The sequence below is a fragment of the Patagioenas fasciata genome, chromosome 5 (assembly GCF_037038585.1).
Source record: "Patagioenas fasciata isolate bPatFas1 chromosome 5, bPatFas1.hap1, whole genome shotgun sequence".
Lineage (NCBI taxonomy): Eukaryota > Metazoa > Chordata > Aves > Columbiformes > Columbidae > Patagioenas > Patagioenas fasciata.
The window spans coordinates 23,271,192-23,294,398 of NC_092524.1; the positions used below are offsets into that span (position 1 = coordinate 23,271,192).

Below are 23,207 nucleotides of genomic sequence, written 5' to 3' on the forward strand. Positions count from 1 at the left end.
ACAGGGGTAGTTGAAGACCAGTGGCCTGTTTTTCCACGATGTTAGTTAGACCCAGTGTCCAGCAGGTGGCCACTCTGTCTGCAAAATTGTGCAGCTATGGCTTGAGTGGTAACTAAGACCCGAAGACTGACTGCAGGAGGATCTCTCGTTGTTAAAGTTCCACTTCAAATTAAGGCTTTGTTAACTGAGAAAGCTTCTAAATGGATGACCAGTGATAGGTTACTACAGTATGAAACTTGTTTAATGGATCAGGAGGATTTAGAATTAAGCAATGGGAAAGGGTTTAACTTGGCCTCCTGCTTAACTGGTCTGGAGGGAGGATGCTTGGAGGCAATTCATTACTGTATTCAAGTAGTGGATCTTCATACTCGAGCTAGAGAAGAATTATAGGATACCCCTGGATCGAATGGGGAAAATGTGTCTATTGATGAATCTTCAAGAATGGTAGAAGGAAAGTGAGCTGCAGGTTATGCAGTAATAAAAGGAATTGCTAGAGGGGGGAAGTTACCCTCCACGTGGTCAGTACAGACAGCAGAATTGTATACCTTGGCAAGAGCTTGCAAATTATATCATGGAAAAATGGTAAACATATTTATGGACTCAAAATATGCATACAGGGTGGCTCATGTATTTGGGAAACTGTGGGAGGAAAGAGGGTTATTAACCTGTAGAAGAAAAAATCTTAGTTCATGAAAACTTAATTGGAGGTGGTGAATTTACCAGAGAAGGTGGTGATAATACAAATCAGAGGACATCAAAAAGGATACTCAGAGGAAGCGATAGGTAATTCCCTATCCTACCAGTTCACAACTCAGTAAGGAGGTGGAGGTAAGTGATGTATATTTAAAACAATATGTGGCCAGAATACTGTCTCTCATAAAATCTCTTTGGCAGGAAGCTCAACTGGTACAGACTCTACCCCTGGACTTTGCAGTCCACAACATTCATCTTGTTAAAGAGTGGAATGAAGCACAGGCAGGCAGGCAGGGAGGAAGAAGGCAAGCAGGCACATCTCTTTTCTGTTCATAGCCTTGCAGCTGCTAATTCTGAGTGCCCTCTCCCCTTGTACAGGGGAAACACAGTGGTATGATTATTGCAGGTGGCATACATCTTGGCCATCATACAATAATTAGGAGGGATTATCCAGCATGAGGGAGGTCCCAGAGGCATAAATTCACACACATGTGCACAGTGACCGTATGTGTACAGGGAAGGCCATTTCACACACAAAAGAGTGTGAGGAGGACAAATAGCCAACTCCATCTGTCCTGAAGTGGCAACCTAGACCTTGGATTACTCCCAGATGGGTAGAGAACATTTTCCTAATCTGTACTGGAGTAATGGCCACGTGGAAAATGGGGGAGCTCTGGCAGGCACCTCCCCATTTCATCATGTCTCAGGCAGAGACATTAGTCTGATTTTCTTCAGTAAGAAAAAGAACCTTGGCTTTAGCTTCCTGATGTGCTCTGCAGACAGGAAGAATGCAGCCTTTATTCTTCCAAGCAACCTCACAGGGAGTGCTTATGACAGCAGGTGTTGCAAATCCAAGTTTGAACTCTTCTGCCCCATACTTAAATAATCCTCCTTTCCATTTCAGGGAGGGAAACTAAGAAGATACAAGTACAAGAAAACAATGGATAATTCACGTTTTTGGTGAAATGACACCTAGATATACTATTCTGCTTGAGATGTTTCTTGAACTCTGGGCATGCCTCATAAATGCAAGTAAATCTCTCTAAAACATTTCACTAAATCTTATAAACAGGACTCTAGCTGCAGCATTTTGCCCTTCTTGGAGAATGAATTTCAGCTCCTAAATCCCCCAGCCAATCCCCCTAACACCTGTGCAAGGAAATCAGCAGAGTGAGGTAGGGCTTAACAAACGCCAAATCGCAGAAGAGCCTGGTGGCCGTCAGCAGTCTGCAAGAGATGGCTGGGCTGGCTGCAGGATGACGGAAAAGCTACAGATGTTAGGGGTGGTGGGGAATAGCAAAAAGCAGGATTGCTCTTATTACAGTCAGAACTTTTGGGGTTTCTGGTAATTCTCTATTTTTATCTCGGTCATGAAACAATGACTGTCTCCAAACCAGTAAATTAAGAACATCAGAGGCTCAGGCCTTTCCCATTCACCCATACACTGTTGCACGACCGCCATCCTTTCGGAGGTCTACTTCAGTCAGACCTTGTGGGCTGAATGCTAATCAACACAGAGCAGGCAAAAAATACACATCGTCCCCAAGCCTTCTGGATTTCATGAAGGTTTACCGATTTTTTTTTTTTCTTCTACTTTATTTTTTTCTTTCTTCTACTTTATTTTTTCTTTCTTATTCTTCCATTTTAAATTTTTTCTTCATTTTTCTTTTGATTTTTTTTTCTTATTTTCTTTACTTTTTGTCATCTGATTTGTAACGTTTCCTTTTTCAGTAACAAGCAAGAGGGAGTTACCTTGTATATTCCTGAATCATGATTCTGTCTGGGTTTACTGAATAGCTAAAATACCTGCTAAGGACAACCCCACTGCTAATGTTATGGCTCTACACATTCCCCACAGGTCACCTCTCTTCCTCCTCACTGTCTAGTTTTCAGTGGATTACATTTCAGGACCACTCCTTGGCCTTAGTAAATTGATTATTACCTATCACAGACTGCACCCTACATGGGGAAGAAATATTTCCCGCTAAATGGCAGCTTTTGGACAGTGGTATAGATGCTGCAGTGATGAAGAAACTGGAGATAAACAAGTGCTCTCCTTTCTATTTTGCATGCTGAGTATGTCCAGAAAGAACTTGGTGGAAGATCTAAAAATCCCAGAGGACAAGAAGATCCCTCTGTAGAAAAAGGAGGGCTGGATTTTTTTAGATTTCCATTAGTGTCTTTGGATTTTTCTCCTCTCAAATAAAACTCTAAACCAGACACCTAACAGGTTGTCTGGGCACTGCCTAGGCAATCCAGGTGATATATTACAGTGATTTGTCAAGCTTGTTCACTAAAGTTTTAAGGACTTTATCTTCCACTACTTCCTCTGAGAATCTCCAAAACTGCCTAATTAATCGTGTCATTTATGCATAAATACATGCATACATTTGGATATTTTTTCAGTAAATTCAAGCTCAGTTTTCCATTATTTTTTTCCATCTGAATATTCCTAATTATATCTCACAAGGACTAAGCAAATTAATTTCCTTCCTTTCTTGATGCTACAAATACTTGTCTCAACCTGCAGCACTACATCTCAGCTCAGAGCCCAGCAGAAGAATGTCCTCAGAGAACCACAGGCAACTTCATAAAAAACTTCCACTAAAATCACTGTTTCTTCCTCCCATGGCAACAACGGTAAAGGTAGCTCTGCTTTTCCCTCTAATTTCAGTAGCCTAGAATAGAAAAGTTAATTCTGACAAAAAGCAAGAGTCTGTGCTTGGAGCATTTAGTTTCTCCATGAAGCCTGCTGTGCTGCCATTCATTTGAGGTCAGTTGTTTGGCCCAATCTGCTCACAGCTTTGCAGAACAGCTGAGGTCTCCCATTCCCTCTGAAATGGGATCACACATTTACCTCTATAAAGTTGCAGTGAAGCATGATCTGGCTTGAGCAGTTGGCAAAAATTGCCTACTCTTCAGTTCATTACTTTTCCTAAAAACAATTGATATCAGGTGTTTCAGCAAAGTGAGGCATCCTACAGCTCTGATTTCCTGGTTTTATTTATTTTTTTTTTTTTTCCAAAGGAATCATTAAGGGCTGATGAGGTTACAATATCTGTCCTAGACCATCAGCTTTGTATTTCAAAGCCTGCACACAAAACCTGCCTTAGGTCTCGTTCCTGCTTATAAAAGACTTGTTTAAGTGTGAAAAGAGGAAGAGAAGAACTGCAGAAAAATCTACACTAATAAAGATTACAACATTATTAGCCTACAGTGACGTCTGAGGATACCAGCCATCAGAACAGGAAAAGTTGGGGTTAGAAGAAGACATCCTTGGACTTTGATTAGCTACATAGCTCTACAGCAGGCTCTGATTTTGGCCCAAAGACACAAGTACCTGCTCACAAGGCATGAGAATGGAGCTACGCACAGCACCCCATCTCATTTAACCATTGTGAAAGAATGATCTATCTCCAGCCAGAAGCAGCAGCCTAACTAAAAACCCACATACAACCCTTCCAGACCTAACATGAAAGTTCACCTATTTGAGACAGACCATTTGAGGAGCATATTAGTCCTAGGTGGAAAAAATTATGATGTGGTTTATATTTACTCAATTATCTCATTGTTTCAACAAACACATTTAGAATCACATCCCCTACCAAATTTCCTACTTGGCATATCTGTTAAACACCCATGTTTTCCTAGAACATATTCATACACCAGGAATAGTGGAGGTTACTACCTATGTGTTTCTTAAATCACATTTTAAAGACTTTCTACCATCTTTGTAACAAATATTCAACGCTACCAGAAATGTAATTCTTATCTGGAGTCAACAATCAAATCCCTTGGTGAGAAATGTCTAAGAATAAAGACAATCTGAATAGCCAAAGAAAACTGACTGTACATATATGAGAAAAACTGATAAGCAGGATCACATAGATAAGTAGTTTTAAAGCAGTAACGTAAAGTCCTACAACAGCAGTTATTCAGAACATTTTTAAAAATAAGCATTGTGTCAACCAGTTTTGTAAGCTTAAAGGAGTTGCCTGACCCTTTGGAGAATACCTGCTGTCTTTGCCCATACCAGAACACAGAAGTATACATTGATCTTGATATTGAAGATGAAGAGTATTCTGCCCTCAAATCACACCAATGGCATGTTTCATTTCCAAGTTAATTGCCCTCTTATCATCATGATGCTTTTTGTACTAAGCCCTAAAAAAATTTGCAGGAAATTTTATAAAAGAAAATGTTTGAAATACATTTTAGGGGATGGATCTGAGCAAGTAAAATCCATTGTAAAAATGCTTAATAAATTTGCAAAATCAAAACTTCAGAGGTCATCAATTCAGCTTCAGTTTTCTTAGAAAATTGAAACACTACAGTCTTTCCCTACGTTTGGTCAGAAAAAAGTTTCTGGATTACTCAATGTATAAAAAACCCCTTAAAATCTTCTGCAATATTTTTACAACCATGCTATTTCTACACAGAAAAGCTGTATCAAAAACTTAACGGACATCAGACACTTTTTTTCACCTAAATTTTGATTTTCATAGTTACTGCCCAGATTCTAATTTAAAATAGCAATTTATTAAATGTCAGGAGGCATTTTCTATACAAAATTTAAAACAAGTGAGTTTTGCATTGGAATTTTGAAGCTCAGAGGAACAAATGCCCTTTAAAAGTAACTCATTCTCCTATCTGCAAATGGAATGTACTATGGAATTCCAGTGCTACAAAAGTCTTGCACTACTTTCACAATGAAACACGATACCGCAGTGCACAGACATCAGGAACAAGATTTTGCCTTTTCTGCTGCTGTAAACCATTACTAATTTACTCCTGACTGACAGTATTAGGTTGCCATAGTAATGCCTGAGGTCTTTGTTCATAAAAATGTATTTGGCTGCTTTCAACAAGAACAGTGCATGTCTTGACAAAGCGTAGATGTGTATACACTGAAGCTGATGTCACCCATAAAACACACAGTCTGCAACTGACTGAATGATCTGTATAAAGTTCAGGCAAGCAGAAAGTCACATCTCTGCTGATGTAAACTGACAGAACTGGACTGAAGTCAGTAGAGTGATGATCAGTGAAAATGAGCAGAAAATATACCTCACTGTCTGTAAGGTTGCCTGGCTGAGGGAAAGTAACAATAAATACTCTTCATTTCCATTTTCTTCCTCATTGCACTTCCTGGAAAATAGTTGCTGGGTTTCATGTTCACATTATAATAGGAACTTATTCTCCTAATGGAGAACCAGTTGCATGCCAACCACCCTCAGTGTGGAGTTAGAATGGCTCCAGTCTGTGTCCCTTGGCCATAAAACTCTGTGTCACATTTTTGCACAGCTCCTTCAGTTCCCTAAGAGCAGGAAAATTAAGTCACGAGGAGTGGTGACGGATGCATGGGATGCTTTATGGTGCTGTTCATGATTTTAGAAGGAAGGTGTTGTGGTTTAGCCCGAGCTAGCAATGAAAACTACGGTAGTAGTTTTGCTCACTCACTTCTCTCTCTCCCACAAATAGTGGAGAGAATTGAAAGGGAAGGGAGAAACTCATGAACTGAGATAAAAACAGTTTAACAAAATACCAAAATAAAACTAATATACTGCTACTAATAAAAAAAATTATATAATGGAAAATATTAATAGAATATAAAAGATATTCAGTGCAATTCTTCACAAACTCCATCCGCACTGAGCAGCCAGTTGTGGGAAGAAAGCACCCTGGTCCAGAACAGCTGATCGTGCAGGAAGACAGAAAAAGGCAGAAAGGTCCAGAGGCCACTGCAAAATGGCAGAATGGCAAAAGGCCAAACTAATAGAAACTACCAAACAGAAATCCACTGAAATGGAGCAGAACCGGAATGCGTCTCCGTCTCTCTCTCTGTCTCCCTAACCAGAAAATCTGACTCTCCATAATTATGAAACATGATGCTAATGGCATGGAATATTCTTATGGACCAGTCTGGTTGTCAGTCAAGGTTTGCCCCATCTCTTGCCCCTTCTCAGCTGCCTCATGCATGCACGCAGAGAGCTCAGAAAGACCTTGGCTCCCAGACAACAACTAAGATAATAGTAAGCTCTTACATTCTCTTTGTTCCAACTCAAAACCACTGGAAAGTTACTTGAAGAAAAACATTATTCTGTCCTGGGTTGTGATCTTCTTGTTCTCAAACTAAATCCAAACAACAACTGTGCTTGCTATGCAAAATAATTGTTTGTAACTGCATGAAGAAAATTAACTCACTTTCAGTCAAACCAGCACGGTCTTGTATCTGAGGCCATTTTTACCAGCTTGAAGTACTTATTATTAACAACATACAATTCACTAGTGCATGAGTTGCAGACATGTAGTCAGCCTTGCGTCTCTAACAGGACATGATTCTGTGACCACTCCTCTATGATGAATGTAGGAACAGCATGGTGTAATATCATGAGGACTTTTTGTTTTGGGAGAGGCAGAGTGAATTTTATATTGTGGAGGTTGTTGGTGTTGCAAGCGAGTAGAACTGGAGACCTCAGGGAGAGGAGCTGGGCTCATTCTTGGACCTAGTCCAGCCTGTTTGGCTGTGAACAAAATGCTCAGCCACTAACAGCAGTTCTATGATATATGTGAAACAAGTTATTTCAGTTCCCAGGAAGCAGTCCCACAAACCACAAAAATATTACTTGTGGTAGACACGGCAGGGAGAAGCCAAAGGATAACATGCATGTTGGGACTGGATTCACTCCCTGCAAGAGACAGGCAAGATTTTTCAAACATACACCAATCAGATGCTTGAATATTTTTGAGGCTTCTCTGGAAGACCATACTGAAGCAGTTCTGAGACCTTCCTACCCATGGAAAAATACCAACTGAAATCTCTTCTTCTGAGTTGCTTGTTTAGTATCATTCATGGGCACTGAATTCACTCTGACCTAGAGTAGACAACAAGCATGCTAACATGAATTAAAGCCATCAGGTAACTATGATTCAAATGAAAAACTGAGGCTAAGGAAATAAAAAAATCAGAGAAACTGCATGATTAAGCTCTGAAAGGCAAACGAAGAGGAAAGAGAAGCTTGGCACACATGTATTTGGGATGAGTTGTGAATAAGTTAGTAGTGAGAAGAGGCTAACAGGTGAGAGGAAGTTAACTCATATTCTCTTATGTTACATTAGAATGTGATTATCCATCTTAAAAATATCGTATTAAATGCACTAAGAATGCTATCTAATTGTCTAGACAGGATTTTAGTTTCCTAGAGAATGGGCACTGTTGGCAGGTTGGGCTTTGGGTTCAGGTTCTTGTCTGGAGACCTGATCTCAGCTCTGTAACAACCACGTCTTTCGTGGTCCACCAGGCAAAATGCTCAGAAGTCAGCCTGCAGCATGACCCTGACTCTCAGGGCTCGAGCAGCATATGGCAGGCAAAAATAGGCTCCTTCTGCTCAGGCTGACCAGAAGAGTGAGCACAATACCAGCCACAGGCTAATAATCCCAGCTGACAGACAAGGTACTCAATGGGCTCAGCTGCAACATTGGGCTAATGCAGCCACACAACTCTCCTTGACTTGAGCTGCCTCACATTCCTCCAGTCCAGAGCATAAGCAGAGCAACTCCAGCACAGCAAGGGTTTGAATGTTCTGCACTCTGAGGCTAGGAGTATGAAGAGGCAATAACAAGGTTTCAAGTTTCAACAGCCATTTCAAACCAAACCTAGCTCCTTCTGTACCTCAAGCATCCACCTGCATGTCCCAATCCAAGTTTTACCAGCATGTTACTGTAAATCCAGATACAGTAGCATTAAGCAAATAAGGAGCAGCAGAGACTAATCTTTCTCCACTTCTTAGAAAAAATGTGATTAGCAGGGTTTGGTGATATGAACCACCATTTCATTTCCTTTTTGCTTTGGGGAGTAACCGAAGAAAATCAGAGATGTAATTTTCAAAATACGTTATATTGTGTATTATAAAGCACAACTGAGTATTATGAATTCTATTAATACGTTGAGTCTTTGCTGTCCATCTGCTGGCAGAATTGAATTCCAGGTGAGTATTTTTCTAAGGCAGAAAAATTGTCATTCTGCAATCGCAGCTTGGAAGTGGTGTTGTCACTGTACTCCTAAGCAGAGTTTCATTTTTCTATTTACAGTATTCCATTGAAAAAAAGTCCACTTACCACCTGTGAGAACTTTCTTCACCACATTATTAGGGAAGCATATACTTGGCTTGCTTCGGTTTTCTCAAGTCATCTTTTTTTAGTGGTAAGTACATGCTCTCATGCAGCCTTGTTGTGCCCTTGAGGTTTATATATTATCGTATGGCAGCATTTACTGTTAAGAAAATACCCTGTGAAGGAAGAACTGGGAACATTAGCTTTTTAGTCCTCATTTCTGCATAGCATATAAATGTTTCTGAGCTCCACCTGTTTGGTTTTGGTTTTTTTCTCAGAAAGAGCCACATGCAATGGCACGCTACTCGTTTTCATGAGTGTCCTGCTACTTTTACATCCAAAGTGCAAGGGAACTGCACCACACAGGGAACAAGGCAAAGTTTGGAACAAGCAAAGCCCTGTCACTCTGACACAGCTGCATAATATTTCTAAGACAAATAAGTACGAGTCAAACTCATTTTGTGCATAAAATCCAGCAGTTATATTAGTTGCCAGGCTTAATCTTGCAGGGTGGCTCATGTACTGCTAGCCAGTAGTCAGAAACAAGCAGAGTCAAAATAAATTCTTTAACCCCATCTCCTGGTTTCATCTAGGCAGTCACATTCAGAACTCAACAAAATTAAAGCTGCTGAAACTCACAGTGAATTGAAAGAAGATTTGGTATTTTTAGGGCAGCAAAGCCTTTACAACCCTAAAGCCTGCCTGTGCTGGGAATCTATTGTGGTGCAGGCACAGCTACTGTGCTGGCTATCCTACACTTTCATGGTGTAGTCTGCTACTACACCTTTGCTTTGGGATAAGTGTATCTAAGTGATTAATTAGCGCAGAGTAGCTAGCACACAGCCAATTAGCCAAATAGCTTGCTTCACAGTAGGAAAGCCCATACATATGCAAACAGTGCTAGCATGTTTGTGAGTAGCTGTGAAGGACTTCTAAAGAAAGACTTTCAGATCAACAGGTAACCCAGCAAAGCATCAGAATTTATTCATGGCATGTATCACATATTCTATGAAGGTCCGGACTTGTGCAAAAGACCAGCATATTCCACTGACAGTGTTTTCTTCCTGCTAGCCACATGGGCAATAGTCTCACTGAAGGAATAGTAAACCTGAAATGAAATTTTCCCCTATTACAATTGATGAGAAGTGAATGCCAGAACACAGGCAAAGAGTCAGAGCAGCCTGTAGTGGCAAACGCAAATAAACTATGCATAGTTGGCCAGGAGAGCTACAATTAAATGTGTACCAACTTCCTCACATACATTCCTTTGTAATTAATTTTTATTCGTTCTTGCAATGAGTAGATATTGTAAAAGTAACAAATAGCTAGGTTTCACCTATTAAAATAAGCATTTGAATACCATTGTGAAAATTCTACAATTCCCTTTTTTTCTCAGTTCCTTTCCAATAAAAACTTGACATTTGTATCGTGAATTAGTCCTAGCAAGTATCAAGTCTGATTTTAGTACAAGTGACCAATTACTGCCAATAGTCTGAAGAAAAAACAGGATATAGAGATTTATAGTGTTAACAGAACAGAGCAAGTAGCCAGAACTGTTAAATCCTATTTCAACTTTTGTCAGGGGGTCACTATTTGATCTGTTCAAAAAACTGAGTGAAAAATTTTCAGCTCTAAGGCATGCTAGAATGTATGGGCAAATGTGTGGGACACTGCATGTGAATACTGAAGTCCACATGAATGTGGGTATTCACACTCACAGTCACTGAGAATACAGACACACAAGAGAGTCTGCTTACTGAGTCTGCCAGGGACCATCAAGGAGTGCAGTGCATGTAAGGTCTTTCGTACAAGCTCTATCCATATAGGCACTAAACAAGCTGTAGGAAATTCCCACTTTGTATGTGGATGAGTTAAAAAAAAAACAAAACAAAACAAAAACAAAACCAAAACAAAACAAAACAAAAACCAAACGAAACCAAAACAAAACAAACATAAAAGTGTTATGGGCAAATAATAACTGGATAGCAAAATATAACTTTCCATTTTTGCACAGGAAAACTCATAGCGCATAATCCCACTGACCTGGAAAGATACATTTTAACAAAAATTTAAAACTCTGAGATCTTCATATAGAATGTACACCTGTGCACTGATTCAAAAGCTACTGAAAACGTATTTGAGTAGTGCCACTGATATGGAATCCACAGATAAAGATGGAGACTACTAACAGTTGCTACCAATGTTGAAGAGTAAGACAAAGGGGGCCTGTCTCCCTGCTGGAGGAGTCACTGATCGTTATCCTTTGCTGAGTCATGAGGGGACTTATTAATATGAAATCAGATTCGATATTGTCCACAAAACAGGTAAGCTAACTAAAGTGTGTTTTTGCACACAATGTACTTATTGACAGCACCTGAAAGAACTTGCACCCGTTGCTTCAATAAACCTCATTACTTGTGGATCTAGTAATGAGAATTTCTCATTGAATGTGCCCAGACCTATAGTATAATGGGCCCAGACTGTATTATGCTATTTGTGCATATGTGCAGTGCGAATATTCAGTGATCACGACTGGCCTGCACTATTTGTGAATCTAATTGTGCTAATACAATGTTAATGTGCCCAGAACTATAGTATAAAACATACTATTTGTCCATCTCTGCGCCAGACTGGCTGTTGAGCACACTAGACGTATAGCGCCGACTTGATGTTACTTGCATCACTCAGGAGTTCAATCTAGCTGCCTTGCACGGGGCTTAACTTCTGCTAAATTAATTATCTTAATGCAACACCACCCCCTAGACCTCCCTGACTGAAGTAGAGAGGCTGCAGCAGGAGTTCAAGCTTCTTAAAGCTTGCAAGGGTGCCACCATGTGACACAAACGTGTTCCCAGAAAAGGGAGACAGAAATGTCCTCCTCAAGGCACTCCAGCAACTTGTTTGAAGAAACGGTAACTGCTATAGGGCCCTTGTGCCCTTAACTTTGAGGCTAGTACCGTGCCATTTCCCCAGGTTCCCCTCAGCAGTCCACCCAGGAACACACAACAGCAAACGAGACAAGAAAGCAATCAAGAAAGAAGGCAACAGCTAATCCTAGAAGCAGCAGAAGGCTTCCTACTGAGGTGCTTTGGTATTACAGTGAGACAGGTTTTTAACACTGTTGGCCTACATAGCTGTGAAAGTTCCTCTGGCATGTTTTATATCAATAGGAATAGTATCTCCTGGCAGTTTCCAGCATGAGATGTTGCCATCTGCCTGTTCTAAGTCCCCCATAAATGTCAGGTGAGGGATTCTGATCTGTTCTGCACTTTCAGTCCTGTACTGCTGTGATATAAATAGCAGCACAGCAACATGTTTATTAATCCCCATATGCATATGTGTATGGGGATGCCATGTGTTTATATAAATGTGCGCTTTTAAGGACAAATCTTTGCTCAGTTACTATCACAAGAGTAGTTCTTACACAGATAAGGACCAAACGCCTAATTGATGACATAGCTTTCTGCTCCAAAGGAAGTGTAAAACAACCATACTCAGTACACTGCTTCTGCCACTGTACAGGGCCAAGAGCCCTCTGCACGTTTGGCACGAATTTGCAACAAAAGCCTCTAAATTCTGTATGACTGGAAACTATGGTTTACCTCCAGACATGCTCTGCCCCAGTCTGTGTATCTCATGATGATGGGGCCAAGTACTGTTCACTAGCAGTTTACGCACACAAATGTCCCAACAAGCCATGGCAGCATCTTGGACTGTGGTCGCAGAAGCAGCTGTGCTGCCAGCATGCACATGAGCAAACAGAAGATGACAACAGCCTGTGTGCTGGTTTTGTTGGGACTGAGTTAATTTTCTTCACAGTAATTACAATCTTTTCTTTTTGTAGCCATCACAGTCCTTTGGTTTGGATTTAGTATGAGAATAATGGGATAACATACTGAACTTCCCATGCTTTTCTTTACAGTAGCTAGGCTTTGTTTTGGAGTTGGTATGAAAACAATGTGGGAACTCACTGATGTTTTGGCTGTTGCCAAGGAAACCAAGAACTTTCTCAACTTTCCAGACACAGGTGCACAGAGCATCTGGTAGGGGGCACAAACAGGATAGCACCTAAATTGACCTCTAGACTGGTGAATGAGATATTCCCTACCATGAGTGTCAAGCTCAGTATATAGCCGAATCCAGCTTTTCTGGCTTGTTAGGGTTTTTTGACCATTTTGCCTTTTTGCTCTCTTTTCAGGATTGGCTGTTCAGGACCAGAGTGCTCTCTTTTCGCAGCTTGGTGAAGTCATGTTCATGCATGCACTACTGTCTGGATCTCCGCTCTTCCAGGATCAGCTGTAGAGGACCAGTGTTCATGAGCAATTGCCTTGTTTTATATTATTATTTTATTTTATGCCTTATTTTTTATTATTATCATTATTATTATTATTACTACTATTACTATTTTATCTTTTTTTTTTTTTTTTTTTTTTTTTTTTGGTCTTATTATGCTGTTCTTATCTCAGTTTCTTGCTTCCCTTTTGATTCTTTCCCCCATCCCACTTGGGGGAGGTGGGGGGAGTAGAGGAGTGGCTGTCTGGTGCTTGGTTGCCAGCTGGAGTTAAACCACAACAGCCTGCCAGGAACCTGCCCAGTGTGGCACACTTAACAGAGGAGTATTAGTAACCAACTGAGGGTAAACTTTTATTAACAATCTAGTCTGAATCAGGAGTGAGCTTCTGGAGTGAAATTTCTGACAATGCCCACCTGTTGCACTTTGGTTTGCATTGCAGAGCTGTGTTGGGGCATATGCACTGAACTACTTTTGGACTAAGCTATATCAGGAAACGCACTCTAGCAACACACCTAAGGATCTCCAAATACTAACCAGTGTAGTGTGGACTTATTAGGGCCAACTATTCCTCCTGGGCGGAACTTATTCATGTATGCATAGCCTGAAGCCAATCTCATGAAATATCAGTAACATGGACATAGAATAGTACAGTATGGTGTGCCAGCAGTATATGTCATCACACCCATATCCAAGAACTGAGATATGAAGATACTACATACAGACAGCTGCATACCATGTATTTGTAGTATACAGAATCTCAGAACAGTTAAGGTTGGAAGACCTCTGGAAAGCCTCTAGTCTACTCTCATATCCCCATTTACATGTTACGTATGTTTTGGCATTTTTTTACATTAAGGAAGCCATGGTCCTAGATGGTTGGTGGTTATGCTGGACATAATTTTCATACTCTAGAATAAATAACATGGATATTTTTTCCCTTAGGCTGAGAAACCTCTTGAGAAACAGGTTGTTCAGCTTGGAGAGGAGAAGGCTCCAGGAAGACCTTATTGCTGCCTTTCAGTACTTAAAGGGGGCATACAAGAAAGATATTTTTTAGCAGAGCCTGTTGCAATAGGACAAGACATAATGGTTTTAAACTAAAAGAGACTAGATTTATATTAGATGTAAGGAAGAAATCTTTTACAATGAGGGTGGTGAAACACTAGAATAGGTTGCCCAGAGAGGCTGCAGATGCCCCACCCCTGGAAACTTTCAAGGCCAGGCTGGATGGGGCTCTGAGCAACCTCATCTAGTGGAAGATGTCCCTGCTCATTGCAGGAGAGTTGGACTAGATGACCTTTGAAGGTTCCTTCCAACCTGAACTGTTCTATGATTCTATATAAATTTAAATGCCCTTAGGAATAGCCCAGAGCTTAACTCATGTCTTGAGAAAATAGTAAAAAAAGGCTACAGGGCAAAAAGCAGCCTGGAAAAATTACTGATTATTGACAAGGTGTTTATATTTTTAAAAAGTCAAGAAATATATCAGTCATAGTAAAAATTATGTCTTGAGTTTTTCAGCAAAACTTTTAAAAAAACCAAAAAGAAACACAAAATAAAGACAAGTATTGTTTTAGTCAACTCAAAATGTTTCCTTAATTCACAGTGTTTTCCTTTGTATTAGAGCCACTGACATTTCCTTCTTTCACTGACCTTTTTTTCAACTGAAAAATAGATTTGACATGAAAATGTTTGGGCTGAAACTAAGCGTTTATTTTTGAAAAGTAAAAATTAAATATTTTTCCTTTTTAAATTCCCTTTCAATCTTATTTTCTTTAAAGCACTTCAGTGAATTTGATTTCTCAGACATCAGCGAACCTGAAATACTGCATTTTTATGAACTTCATGCCATTCTCCTACAGATGCCTATAATTAACAGGAACAATACTTAATTATTTTATGCCTTTGTTGGTCTGGGGTTTTTTTGTTTGTTTTTGGGGTTTTTTATTTTTCCTTGTAAGGATCTCTAATTTGGAATTGCTTACATGGGATCAAGTATGTTCTACATAAAAGTTAGAAAATATGATGATCTTTGAACCTAGTCTGCTATCTTTCCCAAGCGCTGAGACATGTATCGCAGATAATTGTCTTGAAGCTTTAAGTACACTGAGAGGCTTTGAAATTAATATAGAAGTAAGATTATAAAAGCACACTTATTTTATTGCTGGTGTGCCTCTGGAAATAGCATTTTAAGCCAACGAACTGGAGGTTAAAAGTGTTAAATATCATATTGACTTGGTGAGAAAGGAGTTTTAATTAGCAGATGGACAATAACAGAGATGATGTCTTTGACAGATCCAGACAGTGTTTTCAAGAACTCATACAATTAATTGTTCTAAATATCAAGTATTGCAACACAGAAAACAACAGAAAATTAAAAGGTATTAAATAAGAAGGTACCGAAGAGGAAGGCCCACTGGTTAGCACTGCACCTTCTCCCCACATCCCTCTCAAGCACACAGCTTGCTCCTGTATGAAGACAACTCTTTGAAGAGACAGGTGGGCACTGCAGGCTAGGTTAGTGTGGGCTCCACATCTCTTCACCTACACAGCCTAGGCACTCCTACTGTCGCAAACACTGAGAAGGAATCTGTGTGCCAACCACGCTCTTATGCAGGTGAAACAGGGTGAAGTTTTAGTGACAGCCTTTTTTAACTGAAAAACTGTGACCCTTTAAACACTGCTCACAAATTTAAAGTTATTAGCAATCTCGGTTGGGATAGCCTGTAGATCAAGGAGAAACATGAAGATGAAGAAGAAAACTTAGATGTAGTAATTTCCTAGTATAGAAATACAAAACTGCTTTGTAAGATAGAAAGTATCCATAGAACAAGAACATAGGAACAATCAAGTTTGGAAAGGAGGAATGGACCATAGCTGGGATTTTTTGTTGTTTGCTTGTTTGTTGACTCTGCATGCAGTATTTCTGCTACTCTGAACAGAATGGTAGTTCTGCATCCATGACACTTCATATTATGAAAACACCATTTGTACTAAGTGTGCATAAAACTGTGAAGTACAACTACTTCACTAATCAAACATAATAATATTTCAACATAATAATATTCCACTTCACTAGATGTATTTTGTAACAGGGTGTCTATACACATGCACACATAGACTTGCCTATTAACTGCATATCATATATCCATAAGGGTAACATTTCTGTTTTCATAAACCTGCCCTGGAACTGTTCTCTAGCACCAAGACCAGCAGAAATGGAAGAGCCCCATCTCCAAAATACAGTGATCATACCCAAACTGCCCACTGGTAATGGCCACTGGCCCATGCTGACTCCTGTGAACTGGGAGAGAGCTGCATGTCAAAACCATGGCAGAACTGCTCTGAGGCTGACATGCACATAGAGGGTTGAGCTCCCAGCTCAGACATCTGCTCTGCCTCTGTTTAATTTACTACTATATATGCAGTCATAGTGTCTCCTAGTGGCTACATTCTTGAAGGAACAGATACAAACCCAAACTTTACACCTGAAACTCCCACTTTTCAAAGGTATACAAAATACAAATGCATCTCTAGATTTTTAGAGTATTTAAAACAGCATCACTCAAGTAAGTAAAATAAAATAAAAAAACACTTAATGTTTAATATCCGAGTTACAAAGTCACATGCTGATTTAACATCTAAAACCTATCTCTAGCTTATAAAAATGTGGGTTTTAAAAAACAAGACCAAAACAAAAAAACAACCACCAAACAAAAAGTAACAAGGTATTGCATTCTTTCCCTTTTGAAACAGTAACACTGAAGAGAGAGATGAGACCCATAACAAAACCATGTGAAGCAAGGTGTTCAAGACTTTGCTCAAAGGTCTGAAGGCAAGCATGGGCATGAACTGGATCAGAGTCAATCTCATTTAATCTTCAGGTCCTCTAAGACCCGGTAAAAGTAAGGGAAATGCTTAAATGCTCTGCTATGGTAAGTCTCCATAGGTTCAACCTACTGCATACCGAGTTCTATGACAGACACCACAATCTGTGAATATGTAGTAATGTCACTGGATCTTTGAACCATGCTAAAGACTCACAAAAGGCAATGCTGGCATAAATCAGAAGGCTACTTCTCCCAGCAGCACCCTGTTTGCAGTCATGGCCAGCACAGGATGTTTAAACAGAAAACATAAAAACAAGCAACCCTGAACAGTATTAATACTTGGTTCTAGCCCTTCCTCCTTGAACTAGCTATTTTCTGTTTTCAGCACCAAACACCAAAAATCCATCTTGATAATGCAACCTGTATCAGGGGACTTTGTGAAAGGAAGACTTAACAGTCAAGATACAGACAGTGTATTCAACAGTAAGCCAAAGCCAAAGCTGGAACTACAGCAAGGTAGACCCAGAGGATGCATGGGTCTGATTTTGCCATGTTGAGGGACTTTTCCTGTCTCATTTTCAACTGACTGAAGCTTTACATTGTCCACTATTCTTTTGTAACAGAAGGATTTGGGCAGCAAATTTCCATACATGGATAAACATAACCAAATAAGACATTGAAAGAAAAAAGTAATGACTGGAAAAGCACAGACAAAAAACTCATTCCTAGCAAATCCTGGCTCTAAATGACCACTACTTTATAACAATGGAATACAGATTTGCCTTCCTCTATGTATATATCTCGGGGCCTTTTGTTTGCCAAGTCACACGTCTGACATCTCCACTTTGGAGATTTTAAGTAAGCTCCCCTGTTAGAGGAGAAATAACACATGGCAAAAATGATTATGGTTGGAGCAGTTCTATCATAACAAAATAAACCCTTAATATACTTCAGATCCCAACCAATGTATCTATCTGAACATCAGATATAAACCTGGAGTGCATGAAGTCCCCATCTCCAGCAGGTTTTTCTCCATGTACCTGTGTGTGCCTGAGATACATTTCTCTGCTTGCAGAAACAGGCACTTTCTGATACCTTTTTCCTACTGTGCCAGTGCTGGTGGAAAGCCTTTCTTTAACAAGGTCTAGTCAGTATTCACTTTCTCTGATGATCTTTATGGCATCTGAGTTTGCTGACTTTTAGACCAGAGTGTAAAGCTTACCTCCATCCTCAGCTTTTTAGCTGAGGGGAGAGAAAGATGACAATTCAGTTTTGGAAGAGGTTCTCACTGGTAAAAAGGGATTGACAAGTGAAACACTTCCCACTCAACTTGTTTTCTACATCTTCTTCAGCTGTCACTGAGCACTAGTTGGATCATACCAAACAAACAGTTTCAGCTTGTCTTAGTCCAGGTAAGTTTCCTAAAAAGTTTGAAAGCAAAGCCTAAATGTTTTGTTTCTTTTCTCACCCTGACAGTTTAGCTCTGTCCAGTAAGAAAAGCAAAAGCATTCCTCAATTGAAGCCTTTCTGTTTCTGTTTAGCTCACCTATTCAGTCAACTTCTTTTAAAAGCACCTCTCTTTCTACACACATTTAAGACCTCTTTTCACCCAAAGTTGGCAAATCCATTTAATACAGCCACCTCTTATTATGCCTCCTCTTATGAAAACCTTGCACAACAAATCCCACATTCCCCTACCAGTCCGAAATAAGCACAGACTTCTAGAGCCACCTTACATGGGAATGTAAACAGCAAGTGACTGGAGCAGCCAGAGGGGAGTGAAAGTTGAGTTAGTCTAAGAATATAGAAAGGACAGGGAAGACAGAGCTGCAATCCTAAGGATATAGGCTGGTTCCTCCATCTCAGAGTTTCATCATCATGGCTCCAATTATTTGTTGACAGAATCTAGTTAAATTATTTCATTGTCAGATTAAATGCTACATGGCAGATTATACTGTTGGGCTGCTACCAAAACAGGAATGTAAAAATTTGTAGGAGAAATTCCCATGAAGGCAAAGCAGTAGCAAATGGTAAATTAGTTACCTCTGTCACAGTCCCGGGATGAGCCAGAAGACCCCCACAGATTTGCCCTCTGTCAGACCTGGGGGACTGTCCTTTTCCTAAAGAAACCAGAGCTAATACTTTCTAGCCTTCCACTCCTCCCAAGCCAACTGCTCAGAGGCCACTCCGCAGACAGACAGTTCATTCCTTTATCCAGGTAACAGGACACTTGCGTGCACACTCTCCCAGACATGTGTCTGGTTATTTAAATCAGCTCATTAAGTCTTTTAGCCTGAGAGACATGAAAGCAATATAAACAGAGCTTCTTTTTGCACTCTGTCCTCAGAGAGTCCTATCCAGAGCAGATCATGCTGATACAACCTGACAACATCCAGGGATAAAGGGGAAGCTCACACCAGACACAGTCTAATACTACCTAGCATTATAAGAGGGTAACTAGAGATCAAACAAATGTCTTCTTTTCTTTCCTACTACCAGTTACTCTGTAAACCACACAAGTCCACAGTCTCACCAGAGCAACAAATTGCAATCCTGTCACAGGTAGGGAGAAAGGTTTCCTTCCAACGACACTACCAGGGCTGAACTGTGTTTGCTTTTCTTTAAAGCCTCTTGTATAACTCTTCACCCTTCCTAGCATTTCTCTTGCTAGCACTGTAATGCATTTGGCACAAAACTGCAAAATTGCAAAACTCCTCAAAAAGTTGGGTTTGTTTATTGCCTTTTTAAGGGGTGGGTATGGGGACAGCTTCTCGATTATTTTTGAATTGTATTATTATTGTTGTTGTTGTTATTATTATTGTTATTAGGATGCTCTCGCCTGCACCTCTGAGTTAACCATTCATTTGGACTCTGCTTTCAGGCAGGTGGTTTAAGCTTGATCTGCCCTCTGGGAGTTAAATAAAGAAGTGATGGGAGGAAAAGCAGAACCTTTCCAGTGGCTCATATTTGAAATTCCTTTTTTCCTCTCCTAAATGGAGCTCGTCTGCTTCTCGTTTCTTTTAGCTCCCTAATTATTCCGTTAGGGAATGGCGAGTGGCAAGGATTAACAATGAAGCAGACGACAGGAAACTGTTACTAAAAGCACAATGCCGGATCCCCCCTCAACCTCCCGTTCCTCCCTCCCAAGAGACGGTCCCCCTCACCCTTCTGTGGATGTCATGGTCCCGAAAGCCCCTCTGTCTTCTCAGGAGTCCAAGGGATTATTTTGGACAGTGGGGCGAGAAGGCGGTTGGCTATTTGGGGTAACCCTCGCTTGCGTCTGGGAAGGAGCACGCAGTTCCTTGTAATCCTGGGGGCTCCGTAGGGCGAGGATCCGGCAGCTCCGCTCCTCGGCTCTCCCCCACCTCGCAGCCGCCGCCCCAACGAGGGGTCTCTGTGCCCCGGGGACTGGCGCTGCTACCCCGCGGCCGCTCAGCAGTGGCCGGCGGGGCGAGGAGGCGCTGGCACCTGGGCTACGATCCCCGGCGCCCTCCCCTCGCCGTGGGGTGCGTATGCGTGTATGTGCGTGTGTGAGAGATGGGGGTGACTTCACATCAGTACGGTGTTGGCGGAGGCTGGATTGGAAAGCTTTAGCCCTCGAGCCGTGGATTTGCAGTCTATCCCTCTCTATTTTAGGCACGGGCTGACATCACGAGCCGTTGGTACTCCTATAAATCCCAACCGCTCCTTGACAGAAGCGGGGGGGCCGCAAAAGGGGGTAGTGAGCCCCTCGAAGGGGGAGGGCCGGGCACTGCCGACCGCGACCTGCCCCGCTCGCCGCGGACCACCACCGCGTCCCCAGAGCAGGCCCGGCCCTCCGCACAGAGAAGGCCCGCCGGGACTACGAGGGGCCGCGTGGAGGGACGGCAAGGAGCGAATCCACACACACACTCCGTAGGTGTCCGGCTGCCACCTCATGTCCCCTGGCGGACAAGGCCGGCACTCAGGAGGAAGAAGGGTTCCGCAGCCCGTCTGGCCGAGGGGCACGCCACCGCCTCCACGCCTGCCAGGCCCTCGCCCCAGCAGCCGAGGCACCTGCCCCGCCACGCTGCGGTGGCAGCCTCCCGAGGCCGTACGGCCTGGCACGGCGCTGGACGGCCGCCCCTCGCCGGGGCCGGCCCGGCTCGTTCAACCTTTCGCGAAAGCCGTCTTGCCGGAGCGGCACGCGGGTGGCTGCCCACTGCAGCAGGACCGAAAAGCCGCAGCGGGCGGCGAGCGGGCCCGCCCGCCCTTAGGGACTAGCAGGGCGCGGCGCAGCCGCATCGAACGCGCTGGGCCCCAGACCGCTAGCGGCACGAGGAGGTGCTGCCCCCTGCTGGGGAGGCGGGGGCGGCACTGCGGCGGCGGCCCGGCGGCGGCGGTCACGCAGGCTCAGCCTGACGGCGGAGCAATGTCTGGGCGTGCCAGGTCTGGCTCAGCCCCGCGCCGTTGTGGCCCCAGGAAGAGGCCGCCGTCCTGCGGATGGCCCCTGCGCCTCCCCGCTCCCTCTGCTCGCTCATACTGCCCAGGCACAGGCCCGTCCCGCGGCGCGCCCCTACCTGCACCACCCGACACCGCCGCGCCCCTCAGCACCTCACCTCAACACCGCTTGGGGGCGCAGCGCGTGTCCGTGGCTTGGCGGGCCGTGGGGCCGAAGGAAGCTGAGGTGCGGTCGGGGCCTCCTACCGCCGCGGACGCAGGGCACTGCTGATGCGCGCACCCGTCCCACTGCGGCGGCTCCGGCCGTGCTGGGGCAGGAGCCGCCGGGAACGCGGGAGGGAGGACACAGCCAGGGCACGGCCTGGATACAACCCTGGCCACGGCCACCCCAGCAGGCCCCTCTCCAAAGCAGGAAGGGTTGGACAAGGACTCATGACAGCTCAGTTCACAGGAAAGGATGGGGATGGCCTGGTGAGACCTCTCCTACTTGCTTCTTTGCCTCCTCACTCTTGGGAACCGCAGCACAGTTTATGCTGTAATTTTCCAACCGCATGCTGGCCTGGCAGCCCCCTGCTTGGCCCCAAGGCTGCAGCTGGGCCATGTTTGCAGTATAGGGCAGTAAGTTCTTGTACCATTAAGTAACCACACTCTTCTGATGGGGCATGCCATGTCAAGACACTGCTATGCACCTTAGCTTCATTTTCCCCCAGTAGAGGCTTTGCGTACCAATCTCAGTGCTGTCTTTATATCTAAGTCTAACCAACCTGATGTCCCATTTCACATGGAGGAAACATTTCTGCCATAGCCTGTTCCCTCTGCACCAAGGAGCTGGCACAGAAAGCCAGCAGCCATGTGGGAAGCTCCCTGCCGTAATAAGCTGCAAGGTTGCAGGGGATGCACAGCTGAGCAAAGGCTGTCTGACCTTGCCCACCACTTCCACTCCACCAAGACAGCTTTCCTGCAACCAAGCTGATTCCAGTACCAATCCTTAAAAATGACAGGATACAGCTTAGTATGCATTCCCTAGTACTGATCAAATACACATTTTTTCTTGTAATCTTACCATGGACCTAGGTTTTCAACAGAAACGGGATACCAGGGTGATTCCATTAAAGTCACTGAAGGTATGCCTGACAAAAGCATGTATTTCACTATGTCAATTTCCTTACAGTTATCTTTTTCAGCTAAGCATCTTGGCTTTTGGGAGTAATTTAATGCATTGTAAATCCTAAAAGCGTACAAAGGGTCAAGTATAAACCCATTGGAGTGAGTAAGAATACAGAGACTGTTTTGCTCCCTTCTTTTCATAGCAATATCTTTATGGGCTTTCCAGAATGCATAGCTCTTTTCCTAGAATTGAAGATGTGTTGCTATCCATGTTCTGCTGTTTCACACCCTTTCTCCAACAGATGGCGTAGATCCTCACCTGTTTAGAAAGAGATGTTTGAAATAGTTTTGCATCTTAAAAATAGATCCTAGCTATCCAAGAGATTAGAGATTCCAGCTCACACGTTGTTTTTTTTCAAAGATTCATCCCCTATTTTTCCTCATTACTGGCATTAGATGTTAACTCCTGTTCTGCTCAGGCAGTAAGTATGAACTACTGTGAGTTGGCCTGCCAGACAGGATGGACAAGCTGATTTATAATTCCTGCAAATACTAGTAATGGTACAGATGCTTGGATATGTTGATATGACTGCTCATTTGTACATGTGAATACATATGTCATATCACAATAGAAATAAAACATTATGTTTGCATTTAGAGATTACCCAGAATTGAATATAGGTTTCAAACATCATTGAGGTCCAGAAGTAGAACCAAATGCTACACCTATTTCCTCTTTCTCTAAAGGACTA

General features: G+C 42.5%; 1 protein-coding gene across 6 annotated transcripts in view; it reads right to left on the minus strand.

Annotated features, from left to right (window-relative positions):
• Window positions 1-21,609, minus strand: part of SLC1A2 (solute carrier family 1 member 2) — a 102,517-nt gene extending 80,908 nt beyond the window's left edge. For 3 of the 6 annotated variants that reach the window (XM_071809088.1, XM_065838842.2, XM_065838839.2), the window contains exon 1: window positions 20,094-20,578. Coding sequence is in view for 3 of the 6 variants with exons in the window: in XM_065838842.2 (XP_065694914.1) it covers window positions 20,094-20,110 (17 nt within the window). In the remaining 3 variants the exon portion in view is untranslated. Of the gene's footprint in view, window positions 1-8,811; window positions 8,982-20,093; window positions 20,580-21,506 lie in introns of those variants that run through there. The other 3 variants (XM_071809087.1, XM_065838840.2, XM_065838841.2) reach the window with 3 other exon arrangements.
• Between the last annotated feature and the right edge of the window lie 1,598 nt (window positions 21,610-23,207).